At 44.7% G+C, this 15343-nt stretch overlaps 1 protein-coding gene across 3 annotated transcripts in view; it reads right to left on the reverse strand.

Moving 5' to 3' along the window:
• Nucleotides 1-607: 607 nt before the first annotated feature.
• Nucleotides 608-15343, reverse strand: part of SLC25A26 (solute carrier family 25 member 26) — a 91299-nt gene continuing 76563 nt past the window's right edge. For 2 of the 3 annotated variants that reach the window (XM_085300100.1, XM_085300099.1), the window contains 4 exons: nt 7763-7827; nt 6198-6271; nt 5762-5896; nt 608-917 (listed from right to left, as the gene is read on the reverse strand). In XM_085300100.1, coding sequence (XP_085156226.1) covers nt 821-917; nt 5762-5896; nt 6198-6271; nt 7763-7827 — 371 coding nt within the window. In that variant the 3' untranslated portion in view covers nt 608-820. The remainder of the gene's footprint in view (nt 918-5761; nt 5897-6197; nt 6272-7762; nt 7828-15343) is intronic. The other variant, XM_085300102.1, reaches the window with a different exon arrangement.

Raw genomic sequence — 15343 nt, forward strand, 5'->3', positions numbered from 1 at the left:
GGCAACTCGGGCACCCTCTCCCTGCCCTGCCTCCCCCCAGGTGCCCTCCTGGGCTTCGTCATTTCCCGCTCCTTCTGGAGCGAGGAAGACCAAAAAAAAAAGGCATAACTGCACCTCTTCGCACGAGCGCTACGGGCGACGTGCGGAGCTGTAAAATGRAGCACGCTCGGGCTTTTCCTGGAGCAACGCGAGTCTAACAAAACTGCCCTGGTTACCACGCAGGAATGCTTGCTGTGCACCTGTAGGTATAAACAGGAATATAAACTTTCACAAATACGGCTCAGATCAGAAACAAACGGATTACTGTCTTTCTTTTACCAAGAGCCCTCCTAACCTGGAATATTTTCTGTGCTGTTGGAGGGCAACAGGCTGTAACTCTATCAGTCCTGGCCACTAACAGTAAAACCCTCCCTGCGTTATGAGGCAGGTGCCACTGAATTATGAAAACTTGCTTTATTCCAGCCTCCTCGCTCAGCCCACGTTCTGGAGGTTTGCAAAACATTTCCCCTGCAGGAGCGTGAATAATGCCTTTTTCAGCCACCATAATTAGCTCTTTACCCCCCAAACGTTACTTTTTTGGCACGACTCTCGCAATGACTTCACTCACTTTCCATGCAGGACAATTTCATGTTTGGGAAATTGGATTATTTGAGGATTTACTTTTCTTTAACAGCGAAAGTGGCGCTCAGACTGCYGCACAGCTGCCGGAGCGCAGCGCAGGGGCGGCAGCAGGAAGGCTGCGCTCCCAGGCAGATCCCTTCTCCGGGCCAGCGGCTTCTCCGGCTCTTCCGTGACCCCTCGCAGGAATCCCCGGCCTGGGTTAGAGCAGCAGTTGCCGAGTCTTCTCGTACGTGCCCAGGAAGATGAAGCCTCCGAGGCTGATCGCCGTCATCCGCGGGACGACACCTGCAAACAAGCTGACGGCACAAGAAAGGCAGCTTCAGCGGGGAGCGGACGCAGCACCGCTGCCTGCAGGGGCCTCAGAAAACGCGGCCAGGAGCATTTCTCTCGCTGTCTCCTCAGATCCCACCACACGGGTCTCTGAAGGACCTTGTCTGGGCCTTACTGACAGGGTACTCACAAGGGGTTTTTTAACCCCTCTCCCGTATTCCTCAGTGCAGAAACAAAGGTGCAGGAAGCTCCAGGCCGCTTTACAGAAAGAAAAGTCCAGGCAAATCCCCGCCGAGGGCTGCGGACAGACGGGAAGTGTCTAGTGCCCCGGCCACCCCCGCCCAGAGGTAAACTGAGGCACGGGCCCGCTGTCTCAGCCGGGCGCCCCCCACCCCGCAGCGACAGCCCCGCTCGCTGCAGCGGCTCCCTTCAACCGCCGTGCAGCCGCAAAGCCGGGGCCAGCAGAACCGGCGGCACGCTCAGCCACGACGATCTGGCGGTGCCCGAGCCTACAGTCCTTGGAGGCTTCCAGGAAACTAATGCAAAGCCAATTACTTGACACATCTAAGCTCATAGCTGGTTTCTTAGCTTCAGGATAGACCGATGTAGCCTACCAGAGGATTACAGGCTTCCTTAGTTGTAAGCAAGGATTAAACGTTAGGCTTGAACCTATTAGGCATGCCCCCGCCGATCTACCGCCCGCACGGCGGGAGCCCTCGCGCGACGCGCTCCGGCCGAGCTGCGAGGGGGACACYGCCGCCCTCGGCTTTCCAGCCGTGGCAACCTAACTCATCACGGTCCCAGCGAGGAGCTTTTCCAGAGCGGGATTACGGGTAATTCCCCGGGAGAGCGAGACCGCTCGGGCCGCGCGGGAGAAGCACGCGTCCCCAGGGGCGCGTAGGAGCGCTCTGCCCTCCGCCTCCGCGCTGCTACTCACGCCGAGCTTGGGAAACCTCTGGCTGCAGCTACTCTGGTTTTTGTCGTAATGAGCTTTGCTAAGGAGCCTGGAGCGCACAGGCAGATGGAAACATTTTATGGCTTTACTAGACAGCAATTGGGTCTATTACGATAATGACAGCTTTAAAACAGAGTAATTTGTACAAGGCATGTACGGACAGAGCRCTGATAGGGCAAATCCAACGGTGCAGCGTCGCTCTCGACACGCGCACCATCCTTCTCCAGCCGAATTAGGCAGCCCTGATTACAGGAGCAACGGCAGACGTTCATTTACAGAACAGCCCATCTGAGGCACGGCTATTACATAAACAGGGGTCCATAACCAAGTTACCTAGAAGCTGCAGCCCTGGCAACATCTATTACTAACCATCACTTCCAAGAATCCTGGCGCTGCGACCCCCAATTCCCTCCCCTCGCCCGCCCATGCAGCCTCTCAAGTCCGCACTTCCCACACCTATACGTTTCCATAGGGAAAGAGAGCCGAGCAGCTCAGGCGCTGAGATCTGCTGCAGGACTGATGCAAACTCCAGCGTGTCGGCACACTGACCCCTCTAGGCCACAACTTCCTCAAAAGCAGGACGAGAGAAATGGCTCTCCGCTCTCCCCGTCAGAAACCTACACCCTGCTGCTCCTGGGGCGGGCTGCTCTGGTACCTGCCTTGGTTTTCACTTCTGCCTAAGCAGCCTCTGCGAGCTGCTAGTCAGATCCAGCACCACGGGCTAGACGGCTCCAACGCCGCCTTCTCATCACGATCAACAGCTGTAATAAATGCACAGCAYGGGAATGACTGGCAAAGAATAAACGCAGGCTTTCAGGTACAGATATGTCATGCTTTCTTCAACCACGCAACGAACAGCTTAGCAGCAGACACAGACCTGGGAATTGCATTTAAATTCAAGAGTGACGCTTGGCTGCCAAGTGTGTTAATGCAGCGGGGTGCACAAGCCTTCTCCGACCTGGCTGATGTCCCCCTTCCCACAGGGTGCAGCACTTCACCGCAGGGTTCCCGACCCAAAAATGTATCCAGCTCTACAGTTCCAGAGTCAAAGGTAAGCTTTGGGGCCACAACTCAGCAACTTAAGGCAAATTTTTACTCAACAGAGACTAAGCAGGACAGCTATCTAAAGTCACCTTCAGGAAAAGGCACTGCAGTGCCTGGACACAGCATAGAGATGGGCAGAGCTTGAAAAGGCTTTTTGTGCTGGGCCACAAGACCTATGTATTACACTCCAGTCCAAAGAGGTATCCATGCTGAGGAAAACCACCGCCTTTACCTGAAAGCAGCTTTGCAATGAGACCACCTCACTCCTCCGAGCAGCTCGTATTCCTTCAAGCAGCAAGCCCTCAGCATAGGGGTTGCTTTTACGACTCACATCTGCAAGATCAGGTTCCAGAGAAGAGCGCGGTTAGCGCCTGCTGCCAGCCACATTAAATCAGCCTGGACCGGGAAGCTCGGCCGAGGACCAGAGGCGAGGGAATGGGACTCCTGGTGCAAACTGCCAGCTCTGTCACCAGCTAAGCACAAGCTGGGACAAGTCATCTGACCAGATTTTTCCTATCAGTAAAAATAACACTTGTCTTTCTCACCACTGAGTTGTGAATGCCACCACGTCCTTGAATGAAAAGCGTTCGGAAAAGATGCAAGTCTGCATTAATGCGAATAGSCCCTTTACCCGGAGTGCCAGGCAAACTGCTGCATTAATCTTATACCTATTCTGTCACTGCAGGCTTGTCCCTCTCTGGACAGAACGGGACGCTAAATTTCTTGGTGCGAAGCACAAGGATTTACTAGGTGTAAAACAGGAAGTTGAGTCCTGTGCTCTGGTTTTAATAAGGTGGCAATAAGCAATGCATCTTTCTGCCCCCAGAATTCCTCCTCTTCAAGTATGAGATTTATTAGAGAAGTCATAAATCATTTCGTGTTGCAACTGGCCAAAAAAGCCCGACACTTTTATTGTTTTTGATTAATAGATTTATAATTGGCAGCAGGCATGGCAGCCTCTGCGTTTATTTTTCCCAAGACTTTCTTCCTTTTCCCTGCAGCTGATGCAGCTTGGCCTACTTTACACGTTACTTTTTCTCCAGATCACTTATTGTTTTGATTTCAGCAGAACTGTGTTCTCTTTGGTCCTAGTCCATGGGTACTATCTTTAGACAGAGTTTAACTTGGGGTTGTTTAGAAAAGGGCACTGCTGAAACACCCTTGTAAAAAGAACACAAATACACATTTTTATTTTCTGCTTTTGGCTTGGGGAAGGGGAAGGTTTCTGCAGCTGAGACCACACCAGGATACCCGTTTAAGTCCAACACTCAACTCCTCAGCAGAAGTGGCCTCACTTCTCCCAGTCTGCCTCAAAACATGCCATAGAGCCCACGGAGCAGGGTAGGACCTGGACCAGCCTGCAGGTAGGTCACCTTATCGTCTTGAAGAAAGAGCCTTAGTCAACACAACTATAAAAGCAGCCCGGTGGGGGCACAGCAGCTGGATGGCTTCCTGGAATAAGTGTCCAGGAACTTCCTGCAATTTGTTTTGAATTAATTTCCACATGTGTAGAATGAGTATTGAACTTTTATTAGTTGTGTGAGCAGAGCTCAGATGTTAACAGAAAACTATCTCCTGCAAAGCTGAAAAGAACATTCTACATCAAGCATCAGTTTAAACATGTTAAAATAGCACCCTGAAAGCATCAGCCGCATCAGACTGACTAAAAACCTATGAGAAATTACAACAAGAAGTCCCAACTAAAGCTCCCCCCCAAAAAATTCATTTCTCCTCCAGGTCAAGGGTATAGGCCCTACTGATAGATGCACAAGCCTTACTCATGGGCTGAAGGAGCMTAAGTTGGCAGCAGTTATTAAGGATGTATCTTCTGTACTGGCATTCTGAGTGGCCATAACCACTGTGACTCACCCAGTCAAAGAGGGCACAGTAACATAAATGGATCAGGCGTCCATAAAAAACAATAATAATTTATAGGCCTGTGACAYCTTTTTCTGTGAGACACTCAGTGTTCTACAAACACTAGCAAAGGACTTTTTTTCACAACACCGCCCCAAGCTCAGAAGAGCAATTCTCACCCTTAGGAATGTGCAAAGGGAGGCAGCTAAGAGATTGCACGGACATCAACCCAGCCTTCTCCAACTGGTCAGAAGAAAGCCCAGAACAGCATCTTCACACCTCAACCACAGTAGGAAAGCAGCTGGAGAGCTGCTCTGTGGTTGCATAGAATGACACTTCGAGCTCAAGYCTGTTTTTAAAAAATTTGTGTTTCTGTAACAAGCGCCTCACTGGAGAAATCCAAGCGGGCATATGCTCACGTGCGCTCACATCTGCGAGACTACAGGGAAGGTACAGTATGTTATGCATAACATAAGTGCTCTCCCATGAAGTCACTTCTGCCAGGCCACAGAGCAGACCATTTGCTGGGCAGCAAGAGCACAGTTCATCTAGAACTGAAGCTCAGCCACCACCACTGGAGCTACCAGCCCTGACCAGCATCCCAAAGCCCCCAGCCTGACTGGAAGGACAAATCTGAGCGCACACACTGCCAGACCCACTGYGCTCATCCTTCCTGTACACTTGGCCTCTGCACCTGGAGGTGTTTCTCTCGCTGGTGCTGGGTATAGTGCTGGGAGATGCCAGGCTGGGACCACTCCAGGCGCACAGCCTCACTAAGCTTCACGCTGCAGCAGAAACAGTACTCCAGCGAGGGGATGCAAACCTGCAAAATCCTGCCACTGCTCCCTTGTTCCTCCTCCCTTTGGCTTCAGCTCATCTCTACTGCCAGCACCATGCAGCATCTCTTGCTCCCACCATGCGTCTTAGAGCAGAGCATACAGAGGAACGGAGTACACTTTGCTAGTGTTTTCAAAGTCAGTATCAAACTACTGAAAGAAGGAAAAGGTTGTCTACCATGGACATGTGCCTCCCATGCTGGCCTTCTCTGATGTCTCAGAACGGGTGATGCACACATCTCCAGGTAAAACTGTGGTACTCTCTGCCACAGGATGTTGTGCATGCCAAGGATGCAGATCAAATGCATGTGTTCTTGGAAAAAAGACCATTATGGGTTATTAAACACAAATCCACCTTCTCTAGCTCTGAAGTCTGGAGCTGATCTTAGAGATTATACCAGGAAAGTACACTACTAAGCTAGAGGGACCTTCAGTCCAACCCAAGACAGTTGTTCTTAGCTACTTGAGAGCTGCTTCCTCGCTCTGTGTACAGCAATCAAAATCTTTTCTGTATGATAGCATTTAAATATAAGCAGACCATCCCATCCTCTCCCGCGCCCCAGACACAACCAGAGATGCAAGCAACTGAGATGTGCTCTTCAGAATATTCTTACCCTGATAGGCCTTGTGTCCTCCAGATGCCACCGAGAGCAGTCAGAACATTCCCGCTTGCATTGGTGGAACCAGCCTGCACCATAAAAACAGAGAAACATTCCATTCGGAAAACAGCTGCCAAGGAGATTTATTGAGCTTTATTTACTGAGCTCCCTGTTCCTGGTTAGAGCTACATTACAGCACTTCTTGAAGTCCTAATCAGTCTCCTTACCCGGGTCCAGGCAAAGGTCGTCCTCTCCAAGAAGGAGACAAAGGGCAGAAAGGGAAATCAAGGCACAGAATCATAAAGTAATCACCCCARGCTCATAGATCTGATTAGTTACAGAGCCAGGGCTCCCATGCCTTCTGCACTAGACCGCTCTATGCCCAGCAGCTGACACAGGAGTAAAACATTAATAAAGTGTTTACATTTTTACATGCATCCTTAAAGCATCGACAAGTGACTTTGCTGCTTGCTGACTTCCAAACTTGATGGACAGCAGCCTTTAGATTTACTAAAAAACCCCACAAATTACAAATAATGGCTAAAAAAAACATGAGCAGTATATTGCAAGCAAAAATCACCCTGAGTGGAAAACAGGCCAAACAACAGGTCTACAGACTATTAGATTACATGTGTGATCTAGTTAGTGTGAGATGACTAACATAAAGATGCAGTTTGAAGGGTATCAGAATATCTCAAAGCACCACCATTCCCTTACCCATGCTGACACAGTTACTCAGGAGAGCAACAGACATAAAGGAAACCCAGTTGTTAAAATTGTATCACACACACTATTAAGAGGCAAAGAAGTTGCACCAGATACAACACTGATCAATGAGAGATGCATAACATAATATCGACATGGTGGGCATGGATGAGTGTGATYTAGCTGAGGTGTATGCCATCAACAAGAAACATCCCTTTGCTGAAGGACACTAGCAATAGGGCAAAATCTGCACCTTGAACTTCAAGATGCCTGACCTCTGTGACCACAACAGCTCTTTTCAGGACAGGGAAAAAACCTTAGGAATATTCACCTGCTGAAAGTGTCTGGGTCAGCAAGGCAACGATAGGAATGCTAATGGATACTCTTACAAGCAATTTTCCTTCTGCCCTGGTTGGCAGAACTATGCCACTATGATATCTGTGGCCTGAAATTTTAGGACAGAAAAGYGAGTACCAAGGCCTCCTTGGGAAAAACATGCACAATCTCAACTATTTTCAAAAACAACAAAGGAATAAATCCCCAATGGGATGTTTAACTTTGGGCATCTGACCCTCCGAGGATTTTCTGCTGAAGACACCACATAAGACTCCAGAAGTCTCAAGACTAGCACAAGTGCAGGTCATTCTCAGACAGCTCCTCTGGGAAAGGACAAGAAAAGCAATTCAAGGAAAGGAGCTCAACAATTTCATTATTTGTGTGCATAGTGTCTGTTTACATCTAATCCTGTCTTTGAGCACCAGAGCAGAAGTCATTAGACTGTAAGTGCTGGATTTCATTCTTTTGTGACCATTAAGAAATTCTGAAACTACGCAAGCCATTCACCTGCTTGTCTGCTGGCCTCCTCCACCACTTACCTTTGCCAACATAATTCTCGTCTTTGCTACATCTAGAGGTGTGGTGACTGCAGCTGCAAATCCACCTGAGCAAATTAAAATACCAAACACAAATGAGATATTGTTGGTTGAATATAAATGCCACACTACCTTTAATTCCCATGGCTATGGTCAACATTGCTTCATTATTAATGCCTACAGCATGTTTCCTCACTTCAGAAAATAGGTACATTTGTCAAATGTCTGTACACAGAGCGTTTTATTTTTGTGTGCTGACTTACAGAAAGAACTATTCTATACTATAAACTGTAAATCCAAATACCCCTGCTGAGATTTGTGCTCTTTTGTTTCTGTACATATATAAACATACAAAGACCTTACAGCTTTAGGGTAATAGAATCCACTTTCAATGTCTACAGACAAGCATGACAGAAAGAACCTGTTTACTTACTTGCAGAGAAAGAAAAATAAGTTCATTTTGTTGTGCTCTGTCTTGAGAATTAAAGTCTGACGATTCAAATACTGGAAAGATGGAATAAAAAGAGAGGAAAGATGCTATGCTCCTGAAGAGTGTGCATTTCAGGCCTGCTTACAAGACATATACAGACATACATAGACAGGATCTGGACTCTGAGTATTAGACCTAGGATTCTGTTTCTAGAAAAGAAGATAAGCCAGTGTCTGGCATGGAGCTCATCTCCAAGGAAGGACATCAGCTTCATTTCTGAAAGTAACAATCTGGAACTGCCCAAGAGCCTTGAAGTTGTCAGAAGTCTGCTGCCATGAGCTCCCGCAAGTGTCATCCTCTCCTCRCAGGCATTTTTATTGTCTGTAATTGCTCCCAAGTATCACCCTTTGAGCTCATTACTTTCACTGAGAGCAGCCAGCTCAGCTGTGGCTTTTTTACTGAAAGCCAGAAATCTTACGCTTGTCCCTGTGCACGTCTCACCCATAAATTCGCACATTTCTCCATATTTTAACCCTGTGGCTACAGCCACAGCTTCTCAGGCTACTTAAGGACCAGGTTTGTTGCTTTTTCTCCTGGGCTCTTACTCCCTTTGCCTTATTTCCTCCATCTTAAAATTAACTCTAATCCCTCTCTCCTTCTTCTGTTCTCAATATTTTAAACAACTAAATTCATGTTCAGGAAGAGGTGAAATGAAGGAAGCAGTTAAAATGCAGGAGCAGCACAGCAGTAAGTGAAGTCAGAGGAAAAAAGGAGGGAAGACGAGAGACTTGTTTTCAATCTCTATTTTTCTTCCCTTTTCTTCTTCTCTGGAGCTTGTATAAATCCTCTATCTGCTAGACTGTGGAAAGAAGTGGCTCCAAGGCTGAAGCCTACACAGTATCCAGGGAATAAGCTAAAAATAATCTATCTTCTGTTCCAAGTTTTATGGAATGAACAAAAATTGATCTCTCTTCTSTTGGGATAGGAGGACACTTTWWAAAAAAAAAAAAAATCTGTGAAGTAATGAAAAAAAATCCATCTTCTCCACTGGCTAGTGTTTTTACCTGTATTCCCCTCCTCAGTCACTTTAGCCTTAAAAAATTAAAATCTTGACTTCTGTCAAAAAGGGGCTGGGCCAGCTGGCACCCCATCTGACTCTCAAGGTTAATTAAAGAACGTTCCATGACAATTTAGGACATGTAGGAAGGCAAACATGCGGCTCCTTGGATCTCAAACAAGAATGCAGGGAAGGGGAGTTAACCAACAGCCCCAAGCGGCGAGCCAGTGAGCTAGCGAGAGTGCCTTAGCAAGAGCTTCTGCTCACAGAAGGTTGACCCATCAGTTTCACTTTGCCAGAAACTTTCTAGCAGTGATACCTCATGAAAAAGTCAAAATATAGGTTGTATTTTAGAAGCCAACACAAAAACCTGATTCCAGCCCATTCTTGGACCTCTTTAAGGTCAAAGTTCTTTTCAGCGTCGGTCAGTTTTCGACTAAATGACCCAAAGGCTTTGAGAGAATGATCTGATTAGAAACTTTGGTACTCATGTCAGTGATRTATTTTTAGAGTAGTAAAAATAATCTCATTGGAAAATAGTAGATTTGCAAGTTTGGATGTAGAAGCCTTTCCTTTGCTCACAGAACAAGATAAAATTAAAACAGCAAACTACATGGCCTGTATCAAGCAAAGATCTCAATGCATCACTCAGCTATAGAGCTGACAGTAACACTTTGGTAAGACTAACTTATTTTCCTTATCAGACCCAAGCAAATTTTTTAAGCATTCAGGAGTTTCTTATTGGCAGAAGATTCAATCTCAGCTGATAGAAGGATTAGACTAAGTACAATTTATTCTGATACAGTGTTCCCAAACAYTCTTATCTGAAAGGTTTAATCAAGGCTGATTAGGTTTTCATTTTTTCCCAGCTAATATCTGGATCTTTCAAGCTCTTCTGTTAACATTTCAATGTTTCTTTTTTTCTGTCACAGGGAAGTATTTGGTACAGACTTACCAATCAATTTAGAAAGACAATGGCAACAATTATTTTTCTCAAACTGAATGCCTTCAATAAAACATAGTTCTTAATCAATGCTAGTTTTAAGCTTATGTTTTCATCAAGTATATACAAACTTGCATTTAGTGTAGTCACTGTCCTGCTGCTTGTTGTGCTTATGAAGCACTTGATTGTTGCTAYTGTCCTTCTAAATTGATTGGTAAATCTGTACCAATTTGCTCTGTCCTAAACCCTAAATGCCTGATTTTAGACAGACCTCCTCAACTTTATTGCACATACATCCAAGAACAAGCTACRGCTTGTGAGGTACTGTTGAGTCCCACCTACTTTAACCAGGTAAAGGAACTTATTACAATATGACTGTTCMCAATCATCAGATTAATAAAACAGATACAAACTAAGGAAGCAAAGTCTAATCATTCAAAATAAGAGGGTGTACATTGGATAGTCCAATACACAGGAAAGCACAATAGATCTTCTTTAAAAGCTCTGTCACTTATCTAGTCCAATCCTGCCATCACCATCTCCTCCAAAAGTTGCCACACARGGCTGGAGTCTGCTCAGCTCTGCATCTAAGAAAATCAGATATCCAGGTAACTGCGGTCGGGGGAGGGGGAAAGATTTATCACATTCAAACATACATCCCTAACCACTCTGGCTTCTCTGAAAAGTTGACAAAAAGAAAAAGACACCCTTTGGAGCACAGTCTGTGCCCAGATGGATGGACTGACTCACTCTTGGAGAAGGCTCCTTCTTTCCCTTGTCCTAGAAGGACCCAGGGGTGACTTGGTCTCTGTGGGTTGGCATAAAGACAGATTCATACGTAGGGAGAAAGCTCTTAGCTTGTTAACACTTCTAGTGGAGTGACAGACTCCTCTAATGGGAACACAGAGCTTCACACTGTATTTAAAAATCCATTACCCACCACTATCCACTTCTCAAGAAGTTACATGGACGCTATATTCACAAGTCAACTGAGCAGCCTAAATTTTCCTAAGAGCAGAGTGTTAAACAGAAAATCCGTCTGCTGCGCATATTTCCCCAGTGAGCGGTTCTTGGTGGAAGTGATAGTGATAGACACCTGCTAAACTGAGGCCAAGCAAAGAGAACAATTCCCTTTTACTGGGCAGTAACAGTAAAAATTCTTGCAGATTTGGGTATTCTCCTAGTTTCCTATTGGCATTTTCTACCCTTTTTTGCTGTCACATTTGAATAAAAAATTGAGAAACATCTGAACAAAGTGAGACACAAAGTGAACACTTGAGAACCAYGTATTAACCCTAAGTCCAAGCAGTAAGGTGGCTGCCTGCACAGCTCGCTGTTGCTATAGCAAAATATGTCACTGGTTCTTTCAAACACTCCTCAAATGAGATCCTACGAAGGGAGTAAAGCAAGCTCCTTTTCAGTCCTTGCATCTTTTTTTCCTCATCACTTTAGTTTTTTCTCACTCATTCTAAAAGGCCCAGGGAACTCTTCTGACCAGATATTACAAGGGTTTCTCSTGATTCTGACTTTCCATATAGTTTGACCCCAGCATCCCTTCCGAAACATTGGCCCTATTCTGTAAGTCAAGCCTGTTTCAAGAGATACAAACTTGTATTGGCTATTAAAATGTATTTGTTTGAATCAGCTCACCTCAGGTAAACGAAAAAAGAAAATCCAGATGATTTGTATTATTGCCTGTCTTTATTACTGTTTTTTGTAGTATCTGAAGGTTCCCCAGGACAGATTTAGCACTGAATGCCAAATTAAAGCTGAAACACTAAGTAGCATCAGGTCTAATCCTACCCTACTAAACCTCACAACATCCTCTCACAGCAGGTAATTTCCAAATTCACAGATGGTCTTTCTCAGAACTCTTCATTCAATCAATTCTTATTTGAACTTGTATTTTATTGAAATTATGTTAAGTTTCAAGGAGAATTTTATCCTGGTCCTTTATGACTGCAAGAGTAACTCTTGATAATGACAGAGCTAAGCCATCCCGAAAGAAGCTCTCCAGATTTGAGCAAAAGTACCAAGAGAAAAAGCACTTCTCCTCCAGTGATTTTAGCAATTTAGATTTAGAAGCATGGTCCAAGAAGGCACTGAAGGGAAATCTTGAAAACTACTCCAAAATTTATTCAGAGCTGTAGAGTTAAAGAGGCTTTTAGACACAGCATGTAATCCTGTCAGAGTTAATTAAATCAACACAAAAAGTGATGGGAAACCTTCTCCGTTAATGTGCAAAAAGCTCTTGTTAGTGCTTTATTATTCACTAGGCTTGCACCTCTATTCTCTGCCTGTGACTCTGTCACCACAGAGCATAAATTATTAACGCTAAACCACGCGTTCTGGGAGAAAGAGGGTGTCTTTAGTAGAGACAACTTTCAATTGTGCTAAGTTGACACTCAGGTTCTTTGACAAGCAGCAGCTGCCCTGCTAGTTTTGGGCAATGTTTTGCTCTCCCAACAATAGTTAAGAGTTMATGGCAGAATTTCCTTGCCATGGACCCAGCTCCATGGAAGACACATGAAACATCCTAATGCACCTCTCCCGGGACAATCTGCCCCGGTACCGTTCAGGGGCAGAACGGGCTGTCTAGGTCGGCCAAGCCCAAAAAAGACTCGAGTACCAGGCACAGACAAAAACACTTCTGGTCTGTCTGCAGCACAGGGACATGTCTGCAGCACTTGCTTCATGCCTGTCAAAACCTCTGCCCAAATCCAGGCTGGTACCCAAGCAGCTCAGATGCAAGGTTGGTTCGAACACAACTTTAGACTTAAAATACAATATAGATCTACCTTGAGCTCCTCTCCAACCACCTGCTCAGATACTTCCTTCTCTCCTAGACCGTTACAAACATCTCCACTAGTTAAGACACCAGAGATGATCATAACACCAGACAAGGCCTCCAGGGATTAAATTATTAACAGATGACACAGAGAGGATTCCAAATCTCTAACTGATATTTATGCTCATGTCTATTACATTTCTATAAAAAACTTGCGGATTGCATACATATATTTTACACATCTGCACACAACAAGGAAGAGTCAAACCTCTCCTAGCACTTTGGCTTAAGTCGCTGCCATTTCACAGGCGTCTGGGATGGAATTCAATATATTGTTGCTCTTTGTTCCATCTTTGCCAAATAATCCATTATTTCACTGGGAGCTAACAAGTACATACAGACACAAACATATATGTGCGTGTGCGCTATACAGGGAAGCCAAACAAGACTTTTCTTTGTTTGTTTCAGCTTATAGCCCTGCTCCTCAGGATCTGTAACATATTTTTAGTAAGTATTGAACTCAAACAAAGAACACGAGAGAAGAATGTGTCTGTATGATTTCTCCATCCCACTGCTACCATGGTGGCATTTGATAGTATCTCTGCGTCTAAAGGTTGTTTTCTGAATAATCTCCTTTTCCATGCAAGGTTTATAATATGGTGAATTTAAATCATTCTGATGCACATGCACATTTTATTTGAGGGATACTAGGGGTTTTGGGGTGGGGAGAGATTTGATTTGTTTTTTTCCCCTTGTTTGAAGCTGTAAATAGGTAGGTAGTGTTCTTTAACTGTGTGTTCCATCTTCAGAAGGTAAGAAATTATTTTTCCACCTCCTCCACTCAGCAAAGGGGCTGAATATTTTCAGTGTAACAGAATGGATGCAGTGCCTGATTAGGTCAATGCTGGGCCTGCCTATCACCTATCTACAGAGGAAGAGAATGGAGATAGAAGAGTAAGGYTCTGATTCAAAAAAATTTTAATCTTGAGACTTTTGAAGCAAGCTCTCAGAGGACAAATGATGGAAGAAGTTAAAAATATGGTTGCTGGAAAGGGAAGAATGAGGAAGGAAAGAACAAAGAAGAAAAAGCAGGGTGGAAGAAATGAAACTAGAGGCATAAGGCACTACAGTAGAATATATCATCACCAATTATAACACGACCTACCAAGACTCCAGTTCTCCAAAGATTTCTACTTTGCAAATAGTTCCTCTGAAGTCATTTAGGCTGAACTGTCTCATCTATCATCACCACAAACCTGGAAGTCTCTGTGCTGATTCAGAACCTGGTGTCTCCCCATGCACAAAGTGTTAGGTCTCCCAAGTGTGTGCCAAAGCATAGCGAACCGTTCATGCGTGACTGTGTCTCTGGAAGCTCCTTCTGCAGTATTTCTACTAGAGAGTGAGCAGATACTAGCAAACATCCATCAAACAGCAGCAAGTCCAAGCATAACTGGCCAGAAACAATATGTACAGAGAAGGAAATGGAGACATTGCACTAGATTTCCAATTGAGACACTGAATTGGACTTCAGGAAATTACTCCTCAAGGCCTTGGGTAAATCAGATAACCTTTCCAGCTCTCTGAACATGCCTGAACACAGGTTTTGTATCAATATGACTGTAAAAAGATCAGAGTTAAATTAACGATCCCCATCACACCTGCAGATGTACAGAGTCCATTTGAAAGCATTTTTAGTCTGACAGTTTGTTTTGTTTCAAAACAGAAAGGACACCCTGCTTCAATACAAGCACTCTGATTTTGTTTGCACCGATCAAGGCAGTATAAAATCCCAAAGTAGACCAGATCTTAGGCAGAATAAAAGTCCCTCCTCATTACATAAACTTGGAAATGGGGCTGGATGAGACTACAAAAAAATCACATAATATATCCTCTCTACCCCAAATTCGAATGAATTCTACCTAAACTAGTCCATCACAGCTTGTGTGYCTGCTTTACTAAACTGCGCACAATTAAAGCAATGAATCCTCTCTCAGCATGTGTACACACAGTGCCTATCAAAATGAAGTCTCAATAGTTTAATCTCTGCTGGAATTCTGCTGCTATTAATACTTCAATTCCCCTAACAGAGCTTATTTTAAAAAATTACATACAAAGTAATGGCTCTGATTTTCTAAGTCATCAAAGAACAAGCTTTGCTTTTGATAATCTCTATTTCAAGAAATGCTATAATTTCTTTTTTAACAGGATTTATTTTTTCCACATATTCTGTTACTGATTTGGAATCTTAAAAAGTATTTTAGCTCCTTGGGGAAAAGCTCTGGCTATCCATCTGCAAAGTACTAATCTGCTTTTCCTATTAAGACAGTTGAGTCTCTCCTCACTCTAACTTGTCAGCTATACTGATG

The sequence above is a fragment of the Rhea americana genome, unplaced genomic scaffold (assembly GCF_003343005.1).
Source record: "Rhea americana isolate MKP2758 unplaced genomic scaffold, rheAme1 scaffold_16, whole genome shotgun sequence".
Classification (NCBI taxonomy): domain Eukaryota; kingdom Metazoa; phylum Chordata; class Aves; order Rheiformes; family Rheidae; genus Rhea; species Rhea americana.